Consider the following 19292-nt stretch of genomic DNA (forward strand, 5'->3'; position numbering starts at 1 on the left):
AACCTAAGTTAACCCGACCTAGATATAGCCCTAACTAGTGAACTACAGTTTCTGCTGTATAGTTGTGTCTGTCTGGAAAAATAATCAGAGATTATTTATACACAGAGGTGTTAAAGAAATACAGGTAATCCCCAAGTTACGAAGAAGATGGGGTCTGTCTGTTTGTTCTTAAGTTGGATTTGTATGCAGATTGGAACAGGAACATTTTTTAAGTGTAACTCTAGCCAAAACTATATACTTTTTAGCTTTGGATAGTGTAAGGAAGGACTAACACCCCTGTGATGTTTGTTTTGTTGACTATCTTGTGATATTTGGATTTTGAAAAAATTGGCTTGTCGTGGAAACAAGGATTGGTGATAAAGCTGCAATAGAGACATTTTCCTCACGAAAACTCTTTCAGAAATGAATTTCCCTTCCAAGGGATAGATTTCTCTCACTTCCTGTTGTCTCATTCCCGTTTTTAACTATTAGTCATTGGTAAGATGTTAGAAACTCAAGGACTACCAGTATTTATATATTTGATCATCAATATCTTATTTAAAACACACATACACACAACTTGATATACGTGTTTCTTTGTAGTGGAATTTCTAGAAATCTTTCTGATCATAGTTATGTAGTTAATCTCAGTAATAAATTGAAAAGAAAAGGGGGTGGAGAGTGTAAAGACATAACTAAAGTGTCCTATCTGAAAATGACAAAGAAAAGGAAACAATACACCATTTAGGTAACAAGTTCTGTATTACTATGTTTCTTCACAAGATATTTATCATAATACGAGTTGCCATAATTGTTGAGTTAATTGGCAATACATGCATAGTACAACCCTCTTATGCATAGATTCAATATCCACAGCTTCTCTTATCCATGATCTCCCTCCCTCCCCCGGTATACACACATACACACACACACACACACACCCCAACAGCAACAACAAATATGTTGCATATTTGTACCACAAAGGCTGTTGCTAGGTGAAATGGCCCTCTGTGATATCACTGGGAAAGAACGGTGACAAGTGAATGGTGGGAAGTGGGGAATGAATAAATGAGAAAGAAAGAGTCTGCCTATTGTTGCCATCATGTGCCATGGAGACAAGTGGGAAAGTAGGCAGGTAGCAGTCCCAGGGCCCATCCAGACAGTACCTTTATCCCAGGAGCGCCCATAGCAATCAGGAGGGTGGCCAGACGCCATTCCCTGTAAACCTGGAAGCGATCACTACGAAAGGCAAAAAACATGAGATTTTTAGTGTCAGGAATATCATATTGTTTAGCCGAATATTTGGATCTTCACACGCCTGGGTTTGTTCCCAGGTTTTAGATGTTTGTTCCTGATGAGTCAGTTCTTCAAAAGGTGACGATACTTGAATAGAAGGGCAAAGACTTTGTCCTGGGAAGAGGAACTTCGTCCTTCACCTGTTTAATGACATTTGTGGCAGAAAAACGAAGTTCCTGGGGTGCAACAAGTACAGGGTGTTTGAAAAAGAACTCCCTATTCACCATTTAATTTCAATGGTGAATAGGGAGTTCTTTTTCAAACACCTTGTACTTTCACATTAAGTAGTACACAATGAAACAGGAACAGACACTTTCAAATCAGGAAGAGAACGTCATAATTACTCTAATTAGTCAGACCTTGTTGTATGGTCATCTGTGCAGACAGGTTTTGTGGTGTACTTGTGCCAGGGAACAACAGGATGATGTTGCCGGGTTATACAAGTTGGTTCCTCATTGGGTGTATGCTGACAACATGTGTACAGTTTAATAAATGGCAAAAACTTTCTACTGGCTGTAGGGACATGGGTGTGCTAGAGGGGAATGTAAATACCGAGTGCCAAGGTCATGCAGGTGACTAATAGAAACAGTCATGTCTGGACAGATGGCCGGGCGGCCAGGCTCTAAAAAGTGTCAGTAACGACAAAGTTCTGTTCCTGGCTTGAACGTGTGTGTTCCTGTTTCATTGTGCAGTGCTGACTTGGGCAGAAGTGATCCTACCCCATTAGGTTTGTTTGTGTGGCAGATACTTCATGAAACATCTAGAGGTCACAGTTTTTCTGGCCAGGACAAAGAATGGAACTTTTGCAGAGATCCACATATCCGCATCCTGGGGATTAAAAAAAATAATAAAGCTGCCGAGGCAGAAATCCCAGGACTATATGTGGACATTTTCTGAAGTCCTGGGATTTTTTGCCCTTGTTTAAAACCGGTGATTTAGTGATGTCTGGAAGCACCCCCAATGGCACCCGGACAATGCTGGACACACACACACACACACACACACACACACACACACACATATATATATATATATAAATTCCCCTTGGAAGTGGTTTAGGACCTCTCTAGGTCCCCCAGGGTGATTCTATAAGATGCCCAAGTATAGTTAAAGTATAGGGTTTATTATTATTCATAGTTTCAGGTATCCTTAGGGGGTTTGTACCATAAAGGTTAAAATTGAAGAGGCCATGTTGTAAGACACCAGCCATGGAAAATATAGTGACAATTTTTGTGTAGTGAAGTGATTTATTATTTACAGGTATAAATGGAAACACTTATATATTAATTGGATTTTTAAAGGAAGCATGGGCTCTTCGGGAGATTTCAGCAATACATATCTTTGACATCAGAAAGGAAAGGGTGTTGGCATTATAATGTCACAAATACCTGATGACATAATGGGCTGGTAAGAATGACAATATGATGAGAGTTGTAACCTTTTCCGCCTCTGTGCCTCAACTCTCCTTTCTGACTAGTTTCCAAAATATTGGTGCTCCATTTTTCTTCTTTTGTTAGTGCTCCTTATGTGTGACATCTGCCCTTTTAACTCAAACAATGAAATAACTGAATGCGCTAGTAATGTATTCAAGAGGAAAACACTAGCCATGTGTGTTCTCTTCATCTGTTTCTGGAGTCCTTTCCCCGTTTTCATGAGTCTTTAGAACTAAATACTCCGATCTCCGCCACCCAGGTGTTGTGCATGATGTATTGTCCCTAATGGAGATAAACAGCACACAAAGGGGAGACTTTATTATCTCTGATCAGTTTAAAGTAAAAAAAAACAAAAAAAACAGTGGGATCCTGGGGATTTGGCCCATACTTGGAGGAGCTGCTCCTTCCAGCCCAAGTTGAGTCATAGGCTAATTTTATGTGCTGCTCATTGTCCTGGTTGGGAGAACAAGTTCTGTGTGATGGGCAATTTGATCTGCCATAATTGGTTTGACTAAACAACAGCAAAAGAGTGCTGCTGTTTTTAAAGAAAGAATCTTGAAAGATATGTGAAAAGCCACGATAGTTTAAATCCAGTCATCAACACCTTGATATCTGATTCTGAATTGCTGAAGAACAAACATGATAAATCAACTGTTGGTGTTAATTATTTAATGAGTTTTGATACAATGCCATATACCATGCACGTCATATACCATTTCTACTTTAGTCAGCTTTCTCATAATTTAACCCCCTGGTTTTGTGCCATTATCAGATTGCTTTCAGTAAGATTTCCAGTTACCACAAAACAAAACAAGGGTCGCGACTTCACAAAAGTGAAATAAGGAACATTTATGTATAATTAAAAATAGAATTGCGTCACCAAAGAAATATGTCTATCCAGTTTGTAAATGCTAATTTCTACATATGTGAAAATTTTTTGCTATCATGCTAGAAGAAACAGTGGCAATTATATCATAGTGTGTAAAATTTGTCCCGTTCCATGTTCAGGTGGCATTCTACATTTATTGAGATTAGGGGTTGAAGAAGTTGAAAAACCATGAATTTAAAAACCATTCTTAATACTATGAAATTGTAATACCAACTTTTAGAAAATGGTGAAAATTTATCTTCTTCAACCACTTCGTAATATTTTGTGATGATACGAGTCATCACAAAGGTCAGGACTATTTCAATTGTATGTCATGTCTTTTATATGCTGATGTACCTTTAAAACAGGACTGGGAATCATGCATACATAATTGTATAATTACACCCTACCATTCTCATTGCAGAGCGCCCAAGATGGCTTACAGCCAATTCAAGCAAAGGCACAACTGAAAAAAAATGTGGAGAATTTAAAAAAACAAACAAAATTCTCTTCAAAACACAAAGTTAAATCAATTTAAAAACACAATGATAACTCTTTCTGCCAAACAAACTATAAACAAAAACCTACCTATATATCAAGGGTTTTAACTGTTGGACTATAACTTCTGCTGTTCTCAACTCTGGCTGTGTCCTTCAGTATTGAAGAGGTGAATGATTTCTCAATCTTGATTTAAAAAGTAGTAGTATTTTTACAGCACAGTTCTGTTTGTGTAGAAGTATGTCCTGTTCGGTCTAATGGGACCTATTCCAAGCTAATTACTTATAGATTTACCAGATTAAACATATAAAATATGGTGTTATGGTTAGCAGTATAACCCATCCTTAGCGTATATACCATACTTATGAATATTTGTGTCAACCTCACGAACATGTGTTTCTTTTCTCCATGTGATAGACACCTACCTCTGTTGCTAAGCAAATGGAAGACCTTTTAAATAAATACAGATTTCTTAAAACAAATAACATATGCAGCACTGTATTTGCATAAAGCTTCAATGACTTCAAAAGAAAACACTCATAGATTCACAGAAAAGATTGAAACCATGAGTCATACATGAATGATCTCAACTCACATCCCCCTTGTTTGGATAGGAACAAACGAAGAGATCCTGGTTTTTTAGCAGGCCCAATTATGTCTCTTAATTCCTCAAACCTGTAGGCAGGAGGATTGCTCTGTGCGAATACATCACTGCATCAGTTGCCTGAAGTCTGATGGAAGCAAGGTTACTATCGTTCATTGACCCATTTAAGAGGATTGGTAGGATGCAGGGATGTGGCTGTTTCTGATTATATTTAGCAGTTTAATTACTTTTAATTTTCATAAGCTGTGATTTTTTTAAAAAAAAAATGTTTATTTTGACTGTAGTGAGCCTTTTTCTATCCTAAAGGAAGAAAGGAAGAATGATGGTGTTACTGATACTAATACTAATTGTATCTCAATGTCCTTCCCACCCAGGAAATAGCAGACCCCATTTCAGTAAACGATATTGTTGATATTTTGGTTTTGTAAATCCCATTCCATATTTAGAACCTTCAGGGGCACATCTCTAGGGTCTCACCTCACTCTCAGGTGTTACGGTCACTTGTTACTATGGCTCAGACAGACATCCTATTTTATTATTATAGATAACTTCAGGAAGGTTATTTTTACATCATTTAGATTTTTTTTTAAAATGTTCCTTTGGATATGAATTAAACTGCATTCAGAAATTGCAAAATGTTGGTGCAAATGACAACAAACTTAAACAGGAAGAATGAGGTCATGCCATCTGCTCTACCATGCAGTCCCAACTGCTATAGGGTGAAGGGTCTGTGTGTTTAATGGGCTGTCACATCTAATTAGTTTCTTGGAAGGGAAAAAATAATTATCCTGTTATTAAAAATTATACAATGAACAAGCAGCTTTTTGAAAAGAAAGTGTGGCATGCATAACTTTAGAATATGCCTTAGTCAAACAAGAAAATTTTCTGTGACAACCCAGTGCTCGACTGCCTAATTGAAACTTAATCCATGATCCTAAGAGAACAATAAAGGGAAGAGGCACTTTGAACTAGGCAGATGAACAATTTTAACTGCATTTTTCAATTGGAACCATATTTTCTTACATATTTTCTACATACTTTTAAACAAAGGTACATATGGTACATACTTAGTGCTATTATGGCGAAGTCATAAAGATAAGCATTTGTATTCTCCTATTTTCCATCTCATAGAAGTAAACATCTTTCCTTGTAGAAATGTTGGTTGAGAATTGAATAATTTCAATATATTAATAATTTATCTAATTGATAATCTTACTACCTCACATTTATTGAAATCTTTTTTTCTGGACTCTTCGGGCCCTTCTACACATAAAGTAACCGAGATAAAAGGGATTTGTGTGTCTGTGTGTGTGTGTGTGTGGCTAAACTATGTTTAGCCAAATTGTGGGCAAAATCAGGTTAACAGCTGAAAAGCACATGTTAAGTAAGTGGGCTTAAAACCCAATTCCATCCAGAAAATGCAACTCCTTTGCAAGACTGTATATCCCTGCAGTCATGAAAAACATGTGCTTTCCTTGTTTTCCCCCTGTGTGGATTGCACATGTGCTTTTTAAAAGCAGGAATCAGCTGATCGGGCTGTCAAAACATGGAGCCACAGACACTCAGGTGGCTCTAAGGAAGCACAAATGGAAAGCGATTAGAATTCTCTAAAGCTCTTTCTTTTAAACTTTGTAATATTAAACAGATCTTGAATTAACAATTGGTTGAAGAAAGTGATAAAAATCTGCTTGTTTTACATTAAGATATTCACATGTGTACATATGAGGTCCAGCACATAATGGATATATATTTTGAAGAAAAAACTTCCACTGGGTGTCCCCCTGTCCACCCTCCATCTTGAGCCACTTCAAAGGAAGGTGTGAGCACTGTGGGGGATCATTTCCTGGGACTGACAGGTTTGTGTGTAGACTTGCTGTCAGGTCCTGCGATTTTCTGCCCCAAATTTAAAATGTGCATTTTGGCGTTGTCTGGAAGCACACTAAATGTTTTATAGTACAAGAACTTTTAATGCTGTCCTGAATTTTACTGATGGGTTGTTACCCACCTGCTTCACCCACGTGTGTACCACCAAACATTTACTTCAGTAGGAAGGGAAGATGACATGGTCTTCATTTTTACGTCTCTGCTTTAAATATTTATCCAATTTAGGGATTGTAAATGAATGAAACCCTAGTTGAGATTACTATTTTGTGATGCATCCAATCCTAATTAGATAGTTCTCAATTATCTGTTGGGGATGGAGCAAGCTTCTTATTGCTGCTGTAGTGACTAGGACAAAGAGCAATGGATTCAAACTAGGAAGAGAGAGTCCACCTAAACTTAAGGATGAACTTCCGGATGATAAGACCTGTTCAATACTGGAATAGGCAGCTTTGTAGTGTGGTGGCTATCTTGTTCCCTTGATGTTTCAGCATATGCTGTTTGGCCATCTGTCAAAACTTCTTTGATTGTATGTTTTTGCATGACAGGGGATTAGATTGTATAGTGCTGTCATCTCTTCCAACTCTGTGATCTGATGAATTCAATCAAATTAATTCAGAATGATCATTTTTAGACATTTTTAATTATAGTTAAGTACTGTTAATTCAGCAACAATTTTTAAATGTAAGCATGCTACATAAGAAATAAGGTGTATAGTAATGCTGGTTGACAAGAATAGTTTGCCTTTCTTTTGCAAATGCACCTGACAAAGGCATGCGATGGATTGTTGCATTGTATCAACAAAACCCAGTAACGCTATGTGCATTCATTTGCTTGTATATATGTAAATATTATGTGTGCAAGTCGTTTACAGCATTAGGGGCCATGGGTAAAATTCCATATTGCATGAGGAAACTTCTGACCATGCAGTGGAACTTGACTATCTTTGTTTCCTCCCTGCAGTTTTCTGTACTTTCCACCAACTCTTTTCCAACCTCTTGCTTTAGATTTAAGAGTAAGCTCATGGGGAAGGTACATTCTGCCCATCCCTGGTCAGTTGACAGCATAGGCATTAATTGAGTCTCTGTCCCTTTTATTTTATGGACAGGGGGCCTTAGGAGTGTTTGGGAAACACAGTTTGAGCAATGGGCAGCGGTTACTTCTTTATTTCCATTCCTTTCATATACATTCATTATATATGCAATTGTCATGGGGATAGTGTCACTGTCTACCACAGGAGACAAAAGACATAAGGAATATTTTCTTGACTCTGCCTCTGCTCAGCTTTGAAGTATTTAAATATTTTTGACTGCATCTTCTATAATATATTTCAAAACATGACCAGGAGTTTGATTTAGAGGTCACTTCATGTTAAAAGAAGACCCTTTCCGGTTAGCAAACAGCACAGGGGCTAATGTGGTGAAAATCTCCCCCAGACTGTGGTGGAGGCTCCTTCTTTAGAGGCTTTTAAGCAGAGGCTGGATGGCCATCTGTTGGGGTTGCTTTGAATGTGATTTCCTGCTTCTTGGCAGGGGGTTGGACTGGATGGCCCATGAGGTCTCTTCCAACTCTAGGATTCTATGATTCTGTCTTCCCATGCTCCCCAGATGTGTTGTAAAACATTTGAGAGTAATTTTGGCATGGGTTGTATGCACCACTGGGTTAAGAACAGTGGTCTCAGGGCACCATGAATAGCAGACCCCTGGCTCTCAACCCAATTTATATTCTGCATTTCAAACCCATGGTCAAAATAGCTTCTCGGATTGATAAAGCAAAAGAGTGAAATTGAAAGGGCACTTCAAACAGCCCCAACACTAACATATAGTCAGCTCTCTGTCTCCATGAGTTCAATCATCCATGGCTTGAAAATATTCCAAAACAAAACAAAAAATCCAAAAAGCAATTTTTTATGTTGTTATTTTATATAAGAGATCATATTTTAAAACACCATAGAATGGGACTTGAGCATTAGTGGATTTTGGTATTCATGTGGGGCCCAGGAAATAAACACCAACAGATATTAAGGGACCAATATAGTTCATTGATTCTTAAGCACAATGGAGCAACTATACACATTTTTTCCAAGAGAAAAATGGTTTCTTAAGGCAAACAGCTGGATAGATGAGATTTGATTATGATCTCTAGAAATCTTGTCGATTTGCTGGGCTTATTCCACATTACTAGCGCATGATAGAAAGAAATGATAGCTAGCTGTTACATTTATGGTATGGTGGAAAAAAACCCAGCAGTTTACAAATATATTGTCTTTTAAATAGCACAAGGCTCAGTGTGTTAAATTTATCACATCAGATGGTTGTAGCTGTGTGATTCCTCTACTATAATCCTAAAGGTGCTGTGCTACTGATGAAAGCACAATTGGATGTGATAAGTATTCAGGAAGTTTTGAGTTGGGGATTTCCTCTGATTATGAACAACCTAAAGAAAGTTGTAAATGTCCCAAATCAGAAATCATACCGTTTTCAGGTCAGAGATCATCTAGGTCAAGGATAGGAGACTGTGGAGGGGTCCAGTCCCCCTGTTCCCATTTTCACAGACTACACAACCAATCCTACTGGAAGTGACATTGCCTTGCTTCCATTTTCAATACTGCTAAAATATGGTTGAACTGTAGTGTTAGGATATTGGAGGAAACAATTTCCCACTGTTGGCTGGCTATTTTTTAAAAAGGTTCTGGAGGCTTTGGGAGACTTTGTGGTGCTTCAGAGCACAATATGTCCCTCGGATCATGGGGAATGCATTTTCCACACCTCATTCTGTGTTCTAGTTATGACTGATTTGTGCTGGTGGATTTGGGCATATTTTCATCAGTCACAAGTCCTCTGTAGGCCACACCATGGCATTAGTGAGCATAAACCTGGCCAATTGCATCCTGGCCTTTTCATGCAGCGAAAAGGACTGGCCATTTTTAATTCCCCTGAAGCCTCTTTTCAACTGCCTTTAAAAAGAGAAATACAAAAAATGGGGGGAATGGGAAGAAGATTGGAGACAGGGGAATTTAAAGTTCTTGTTATGCTGCACTTTGCCCACCTCTGTTCTGAATGGTTTCTAGATGGTTATTTCTAATTCATTCACCATCTTGAATGGTGTTAGCAATAGAGAAAATATTTTTGTTTATTTCACAATTTGGCCCTTTACTCAGGCTGTATGCTGCATTAAATCAGCTTGAATTTCTCCCTCACTTGCACCTGAGCCTTGTTGAATTCTTGTTAAATGAAGAAGGAAGAGGCAATAAAAAGGCAAAAATGCTGAGATAAATGATTTCTTTGCTGAGAGTGGGAAAACGGTTGCCAGTTGAATCCTCCTAGATTCAGAATGTGTAAATTCACATGAAGTATGTGTTGCCAATATGGGATTTAGGGATCAACAGATTCTAAGGAAGATTAGCCTTTATGTTCTGCAATAGAAAGACTAGTTGTTTATGTATCTGAATATTTTAAATCCTTGGCAAGGGATTATAAAGGGCACAATGCTGATATTGCATAGTCAACTTGGTTGACCTCCCTATGCTATAAGACCTTTTACTACTTTTCCAGAAAGAATAATGTAGATCATTGTGTTTTGGGGCTTTTCTGGGCTTTAAAGAAGCCTGAAATATCCATTAACAAAAAAACCCAAAACAAAATAGTTCAGTTATTTATCTTCTTCCTTCTCTCAAAGAAGTGAGTTAGTTTATAGTATTGTTAGTATGTTTCCATGGCAGTTTGGGTTTAGCTTTACACAAATGTACTAATTTATCCATTCTGTATGTTGACACACTAGGCCAGGTTTGAGGTTTTGTTTTATAACAAATATTTTCCATTCAGACTGAATTATAAATGGTGAACTTTGTATTTCTTTGCACCAATAATTGTGCAACTTGTTCACAGAATGTGTAGATGAGTCAGAGCGACACTACAAATGAGTGGCATATTTTGCTTTAAAATCCAATAATATTTTGTGGAAATATTTTTTCTTTAAAAAAGCCCAAAATGTGAAAAAAAAATCTTGTAACCCTTGACCATTTTCTTGACAGTGTGCCTCAATATGCTGAAAGGAGAAAAACTTTGAGTATTTTCTACATCCCTCTTCTCATTTCTCCTTCACATAAATGAAGAATAAAATAACAACAATTAAGAAGCACAGGGAGGAAAAGAAAAGAACCAAACTTCTGTTTTTCTTGGATTTTGTAGTTGGGATAAGTGATCATTAAATTCAGTCAGTTGTGCTGAATGCTAAATGATGCATTTTCATTATAGAGAGAGAGATGGAAACAGTAACAGGAAAGATGTTGCTGCTAAAATGTGATCAGAAGAAAGCTGCATGAGCCTACGATAACAGGAAAAAGAGGCAGGCTAATAAAAGAATGTGGAAAGCTTATCCAAGATGTTCACAGTTTAACAGGAATTTCCCTATACAATTCTTCAGGGACCTGGAACAATGGAAGCAGAATATGACTTTCTTATGATTAGTTATCAGATGTGTTCTAAAATAATGCTTTTTCCACACTCTGCAATTTAACTGCCTTGGTTTCATCCTATTATGTTCTGAAGTAGTAATTTGGGGCGGTAAGGAATTTTTTTAGTGCATTTTCTTTAATTTACAACAATTCTTTAACAAATAAAGTGCTTCACTTTGTAACAAATCCTAGGATTCTATGGAACGGAGCCATGACAAGTAGGATCAAAGTTCTCTAATTGTGTAGTGCGTTAGAAACGCACCCTGAGGCTTGTTCATATCTTTCCCTGCTGCCTGACCAGAACTAGCCTCAGCCTGTGAGCATAGAGAGAGGGGAAGGGGGAGTGGCTGCTCCAATTCCAGTGTGTTAGACTTGCTGAGAAAGCCTACAATGGATTAATAAACACCCTATTTTTCACAGGTTTCAAGACACTGTTGAAAGGAATTTCAGGAAAGTTCAGTAGTGGAGAACTTGTGGCAATAATGGGTCCATCTGGGGCTGGAAAATCCACACTTATGAACCTTCTGGCAGGATACAGGTCAGTAACTGTAAAGACCAATTCACCTGTAGTGTTTCAAAAATCTACTTATGGTTCTATTAAGCATACAACTAAGATGTATACAACTAAACTCATTACACAGACAGAATTGGTGTATCCTGATATCAGATCTACATATTGTCAATACCCTAAATTTTCTGCCTTCTGATGTATACAAAAGCCGTAAGTCAGGTTTCTGTTCATAATAAAGTGATTTAACTATTTATTAAATATATGTGTTTTCAAATTGTTTCATTATGTGTCAGCACCATTGTCCCCCAATCCTTATACTGCAGCCTAGATATTCCTTATTTTTGTTGGATTGGCATTTTACTGGCTAAAACTCCATATTGAATACAATGATGCCTGGATGCATTGCATCTGATGAAGTGGACTGATCCACAAAAACCAATACTATTTCTTTCCTTCCCAGTTAATCTTAAAGGTGCTAGTGACTTTTTAATGTATTTTTTGATGATAAAATAGACTAGCATGCTTATCCACTTGAATACAAAATTGTACAATACAAGATCTGAGTGAGAAAACTGCAAACATTAAATACAGGGCTAATGGCTAGTTTGCTCACTGTTTTGTTGTATACTTGGGATTATGTTCACATTCTCATGATTCCCAAAACAGCCTCAGAACTATTGGTGAGTCAGATACAATGGCAACAGCAATAATTTCACATACCATGTTTACTGATGTATGAAGAGGCCGCATAGAACTACAGTCCTCAAATCAACATTTAGTTTTATCTGGTCTAAAGAATGTGAATGAAAATTTCAACCTATTTCCTTTTTATTATCTAACTTTAGAGAGACAGGGATGAAAGGAGAGATTCTCATAAATGGACAACCTCGTGACCTGCGTTCTTTCCGCAAAGTCTCCTGCTATATAATGCAAGATGATATGCTACTTCCACATCTTACTGTCCAAGAAGCCATGATGGTAAATTGCAATGAACGAATGAATATCAATTCAGTCTGAACTCTTATACCTTGGTGTGATTGCAGACTCTTAACATTGTTTCACTTTCTATGTGGTAATTGAGTGTCTTCTGTGCATCATGATTATACTGAGGTACCCCATGGCAAACACAAAGAGTGTGAAGTCGTCTAGAGGCTCAACTCCTCGGTTCTAGAGATTGACTGCACCCTCATGCATAGTCTCCTCCAAACTTAGACAGAGTTTCAAATAGTTTTTTTTTGTTTTGTTTACTACTGATCATTGTTGGGGAGGGGGGGGTTGCAGACAGTGAGAAACGTCAACTCAGTCCTGCTTGGAAATCCTCCTTTGAATTCTTTCTACAAAATGAAGTGCTCTATGTCCAGAGTTTACAAATGTCACGTATTTGAACTACGAAGTGAGCCAGCATTATGGAGTGGTCCGAATGTAAGGGAGACCAGGGTTTCAATCCCCACTCAGCCATGGAAATCCACTGGGTGACCTTGGACACGTTACATTCTCTCTGCCTCAGATGGCAATGGAATCTGAATAAATATTCTCAAGAAAGGCCCCCGAAAGTGTAGCCCTAAGTTGGAATCAACTTGGAGGTACATAACATTACAAAATGTATACATAACTTGTACTTTCTCCTGTGGAATGTATATTGCCAAATGGCAGATTTGTCCACCACTTTCCCTACTCCCAGGCTTTGTTGACCTGAAGGTCACTAGCAGCCACACATGCAGGATTCAGAGCCATATTTTTTCATGTCAGAATCAACTTGAGAAACTTCAAGTCACGTCTGGTGTGAGGGAATTGACTTTCTGTAAGGACGTTGCCCAGGAGACACCCAGATTCTTGATATTTTACCATCCTTGTGGGAGGCTTCTCTCATGTCCCCGCATGTAGCTGACAGAGGGAGCTCATCCATGCTCTCCCCAGATTCGAACTGGCAACCTTCAGGTCATCAATCCAACTTTCAAATCAGCAATCCTGCCAGCACAAGAGTTTAACCCATTGCACCACCGGGGGCTGCCAGAGCCATAATGAAACATGTGATATCAGAAGGACATGGAAATAACTTTCTAATTTGCCCCCAAAAATGTGACATGATGCATAGAAGTGCCCATATTGTGTTTGTGATCAGGGGATGAAATAAATCTTAAGTTTGGTTCGTGACTGATGTTTTAAACAAATTAGACTTGGGTTTGTATGACTCCCTTGGTACCCCCCTCTAGCACCATCTATCTTGGGAAGCGACCAAAATAAAATGCTCTTGTCTCTTCCTGCACTTCCTTCTAACAAAGATGGCACATGCTCTGTAAACAAGCCCTGGACTTGAAAGCAGTCTTGTGGCAAGATGCCAAAGAAGCTGAACATTGACAGACAAATCTAAAAATGCTGGTTGTTTAGGTTCTGTTCAATGAGGCTTAGCTTTCTGTTTAGATCTGCGGAGATTATAATAGCAGTCAGATGTGCGGAGGTTTCTTGGCTTGTTGTGGGTCAAAAGGATCAAACATAGAAATGATAAATAATGTGTTGCAAGTATCATAATCAGCTGTAATTCAATACTTTTTGTGTAAAATGGATGTAAAAAAATCATTTGAAAATAATAGCTGAAAGAACTTCTGTAGTAGAAAAAAAGGCTGGATATAAATTATGAGAGAGACAGATTGTTTTTAAAGTATCAGAAAAGCAGCAGTTAGGTAATCCAAGACAAATCCTGGGATACAGCAAGACTTGAGAAGATAAGTTTTGGAGAAGTAGCCTTGTTAGAGGTAATGTTATGCTGCAGAGATCTCAACCACTGAGTTTTTATCAGTTTTATGGAGCAACATTTTAAAATGAAAAAGAAAAACATAAAGAGAAAAGAATAAGAAGCTTGTGGTTTGTGGAAGTGGGTGTAAGGAGATTGGGACTGTATTGTTGGTGTCAGAAATGGCGTAACAAGTTTGTATTACCACTCCAGAAATGGTGGTTGGACCATGCCTTTGAAAGATGTAGGCAGAATATAGAGGACATAGCTAGAAAAAATAATGCAATCCATGTTTACAAGATCCCTATCTTTAAAAGAAGAGATGCTCTTGCTAGGAAAATGCATAGGCACAATTTAATAAGAGAGGCATTCTCTACTTCCCTCACACAACAACCAAAACTCTTTAGCAAGCTTTACTAGTATTAATTTTAATTTAATTTTAGCCACCTTGACCTCCAATTTTACAAAGATAGCAGTAACAACAAGAAAAAAAATTAACACAAGGTTGCTGTGAATTTTCCAGGCTGCATGGCCATGTTCCCAAAGCATTCTCTCCTGACATTTCACCCACATCTATGACAGGCATCCTCAGAGGTTATGAGGTCTGTTGGAAACAAGGCAAGTGAGGTTTATATATCTGTGGAAGGTCCAGGGTGAGAAAAAGAATTCTTGTCTGTTTGAGGCAAGTGTGAATGTTGCAATTGGCCAGCTTAATTAGCATCTAGTGGCCTTGCAGCTTCTAAGCCTGGTTGCTTCCTGCCTAAGGGAATCCTTTGTTGGGAAGTGTTAGCTGGCCCTGATTGTTTCTTGTCTGGCGTTCTCCTGTTTCCGGGTGTTGTTCTTTATTTACTGTCCCTATTTTAGAGTTTTTTAAAATACTAGTACCCAGATTTTGTTCATTTTCATGGTTTCCTCCTTTATGTTGAAATTGTCCACTTGCTTGTGGATTTCAATTGGCCTAGTTTCTAATAGACCTCACAACCTCTGAGGATTCCTGGGTGAAATGTCAGGAGAGAATGCTTCTGGAACATGGCCATACAGCCCGGAAAACTCACAGCAACCTAGTGATTCTGGCCATTAAAGCCTTCGACAACACATTAACAACATATCCATCCTGTAGGACACATCATCCTCTTGCTGGATCTTGCCCATTAATAGCCATTTTGTGGTTAGTACATTTGAGGGGAGGAGGGCGGTGTCGGAGAAGAATCTGGTTATGTTGCTCTTGCCAGATGCAAAACAACAAAGGCAGCCTCAAAGATCTCCTGGAGGATCTCCAGAAATCCTGGAAGATGATGTTGTACACATAGTTACAGGCACATAGCCATATCTTTTCCTCACACTCTTCCCCCTCTCTGCACTGGCTACTAAACAGCCATGGTGAGCAGTGCAGGAGGAAGGTGACTTCTAAGGAGAGGAGTGATGATATCTTTTCCAATGCATGATCTCAGCCACTATCTATATATATAAAAGGATAAAGTTGCGGGCGCAGTGACTATAACAACAAAACTAAACATCCCAGAAATATGAAACTTGGCAACACAATATAAAAGCCTTGCCTCCCGGTTACAACAACACAACCACACCACAAAACCACAATCCGGACCCACAAAACTCACAACAACACATCATGACTATAACAACACAACTAAACGCCCTAGAAATACAAAACTTGGCAACACAATGCAAAAGCCTTGCTTACCGGTTGTAACAACACAATCACACCACAAAACCACACTGGACCCACAAAACTCACAACAACGCATCGTGACTATAACAACACAACTAAACACCCCAGAAATACGAAACTTGGCGACACAATGCAAAAGCCTTCCCTCCCAGTTGTAACAACACAACCACACCACAAAACCACAATCCGGATGCATAAAACTCACAACAAAGCATTGTGACTATAACAACACAACCAAACGCCCCAGAAATACGAAACTTGGCACACAACTAAATGCCCCAGAAATACAAAGCTTGACAACACAACGCAAAAGCCTTGCCTCCTGGTTGTAACAACACAACCACACCACAAAACCACAATCCGGATGCACAAAACTCACAACAAAGCATCGTGACTATAACAACACAACTAAACGCCCCAGAAATACGAAACTTGGCACACAACTAAATACCCCAGAAATACAAAACTTGACAACACAATGCAAAAGCCTTTCCTCCCGGTTGTAACAACACAACCACACCACAAAACCACAATCCAGACCCACAAAACTCACAACAATGCATCGTGACTATAGCAACACAACTAAACGCCCCAGAAATACAAAATTTGACAAAACAACACAAAAGCCTTGCCTCCCGGTTGTAACAACACAATCACACCACAAAACCAAAATCCAGACCCACAAAATTCACAACAACGCATCATGACTATAACAACACAACTAAACGCCCCAGAAATACGAAACCTGGCAAAACAATGCAAAAGCCTTGCCTCCCGGTTGTAACAACACAACCAAACCACAAAACACAATCCGGACCCACAAAACTCATAACAACGCATCGTGACTATAACAACACAACTAAACGCCCTAGAAATACAAAATTTGACAACGCAACGCAAAAGCCTTGCCTCCCGGTTGTAAGAACACAACCACACCACAAAACCACAATCCGGACCCAGAAAACTCACAACAACGCATCGTGACTATAACAACAAAACTAAACGCCCCAGAAATATGAAACTTGGCAACACAACACAAAAGCCTTCCTTCCCGGTTGTAACAACACAACCACACCACAAAACCACAATCTGGACCCAAAAAACTCACTACAACGCATTGTGACTATAACAACACAACTAAACCGGATGGCCATCTGTCTGAGAGGTTTGGGTGGGTTCTTCCTCCATGACAAAAAGAAAGAAAGGGGTTGGACTGGATGCAAACTACAAATTCCAGCACCCCATGGCATGGAGTCCATGCATTTCAATGAGAGGCCTCTTCCTTCTCCCTTTCCCCGCCATCCAACCCATTGACCCAGTTCCATGGCTCCACAGGCAGGAAAGGCTGGGACGGATAGAATGAAGGAAGGAGGAAGGGAAGCGAAGCGAAGGAACGGCAAGTATAAGAGCCCTCCCTCTCTGCCCGGAAGTCCAAGAGCAAAAGGGAGAGAAAGACCATTGATCCGGTTATATTTACCCTCCTTTCTGACCAGTGTGTTCTTATCAGCGAGCTCAGGATCGGAGCAGAGAAAGGGAACAGCATAGGAATAAAGGAAACAAGGAGAGCACCCACTCTATCTATCCATCCACTCATCTATCCATCCACTCATCCACTAATAATAAACACCTACACAGGCAAGAATCAGCCATGCACTGAGTCTACAAGGCCATTCAGTGCTTATCCACCTCCCCAATCCCTACATTCACACTTGGCCTCCAAAAAAACAATTACAATAATAACAATGACAACAACAACAAGAATCTACACCATCACAGGCAAGAAGCAGCCAGGCACTGAGGCTGAGAGGCCAGTCAGTGCTACACTGGGCCTCCAAAAAACAATACAGTAGCATCTAACTTATCCAGCCTTCATGACCACTACAACAACAACAATAATAAACACCTACACAGGCAAAAAAAAGACTATTGTACCACAATAAGATGTAAACCGCACTCAGCAGAATCAGACATCACGATTAATAACAAACCAAAGACAACAGGGATCTCAAGCAATTATCAATCAACACAAAAATTGAAGAAGGTAACAGACTTCAAATACTACTACTAATGTGAGTATAAAGAAGGGTGGAGGATACAGCATGAATACAACCTAATGTAGAATGACCAACACCACCAGACTATGCCACAGCAACGTGTGGCCGGGCACAGCTAGTGTGTGTATGTGTGTGTGTGTGTGTGTATGTGTGTGTGTGTGTGTGTATATATATATATATATATATATATATATATATATATATATATGAGTGATGGCATCACGGCGACCCACAAAACAACAAAACTACAGGCCCTCCAACCTCGAAATTTGACAACACAACCCATCATCCACGCCTCTAGATTGATACAACAAAAAGAAAAGAAAAATAAAGTCCTAATTAGAAGGAGAGCAATAATTGTTTTTATCCAATTGCTGCCAGTTTAGAGGGCTAATCTCTGCCCACTTGGTCTCCTAGCAACCAATTCAGCCAAGGGACAGCCAGGGTTCAGTTAGGGGACAGGCAGATTTAGGCCTCACTTAGGCTTCTTCCACAGATTATCTAATTTGCACTGGATTATATGGCAGTGTAGACTCAAGGCCCTTCCACACAGCTATATAACCCATTTATAATCTTATATTATCTGCTTTGCACTGGATTATCTTGACTCCACACTACCATATAATCCACTTCAGTGTGCATTTTGTACAGCTGTGAAGAAGGGACCTCATATAATCCAGTTCTAAGCAGATAATATAAGATTATCAATATACAGTAGAGTCTCACTTATCCAACATAAACAGGCCGGCAGGATAAGTGAATATGTTGGATAATAAGAAGGGATTCAGGAAAAGCCAATTAAACATCAAATTAGGTAATCGTTATACAAATTAAGCACCAAAACATCATATTATACAACAAATTTGACAGAGAAAGTAGTTCCATGCTCAGTAATGCTATGTAGTAATTACAGTAGAGCCTCGCTTATCCAACGTTCTGGATTATCCAACGCATTTTTGTAGTCAATGTTTTCAATATATCGTGATATTTTGGTGCTAAATTCATAAATACAGTAATTACTACATAGCATTACTTGCGTATTGAACTACTTTTTCTGCCAAATTTGTTGTCTAACATGATGTTTTGGTGCTTCATTTGTAAAATCATTACCTAATTTGATGTTTAATAGGCATTTCCTTAAACCCTCCTTATTATCCAATCTGCCAGCCCGTTTATGTTGGATAAGTGAGACTCTACTGTACTGTATTTACAAATTTACCACTAAAATATCACAATGAATATAAAACACTGACTACAAAAACATTGATTATGAAAAGGCAGGCTGCGTTGG

General features: G+C 38.8%; 1 protein-coding gene across 2 annotated transcripts in view; it reads left to right on the forward strand.

Moving 5' to 3' along the window:
- The window catches only part of abcg1 (ATP binding cassette subfamily G member 1), a 59601-nt gene that overhangs the window by 20127 nt on the left and 20182 nt on the right, over positions 1-19292 (forward strand). For both annotated transcript variants that reach the window (XM_003218988.4, XM_008107476.3), the window contains exons 3-4: positions 11436-11553; positions 12372-12504. In XM_003218988.4, coding sequence (XP_003219036.1) covers positions 11436-11553; positions 12372-12504 — 251 coding nt within the window. The remainder of the gene's footprint in view (positions 1-11435; positions 11554-12371; positions 12505-19292) is intronic.

The sequence above is a fragment of the Anolis carolinensis genome, chromosome 3 (assembly GCF_035594765.1).
Source record: "Anolis carolinensis isolate JA03-04 chromosome 3, rAnoCar3.1.pri, whole genome shotgun sequence".
Taxonomy (NCBI): Eukaryota; Metazoa; Chordata; class Lepidosauria; order Squamata; family Dactyloidae; genus Anolis; species Anolis carolinensis.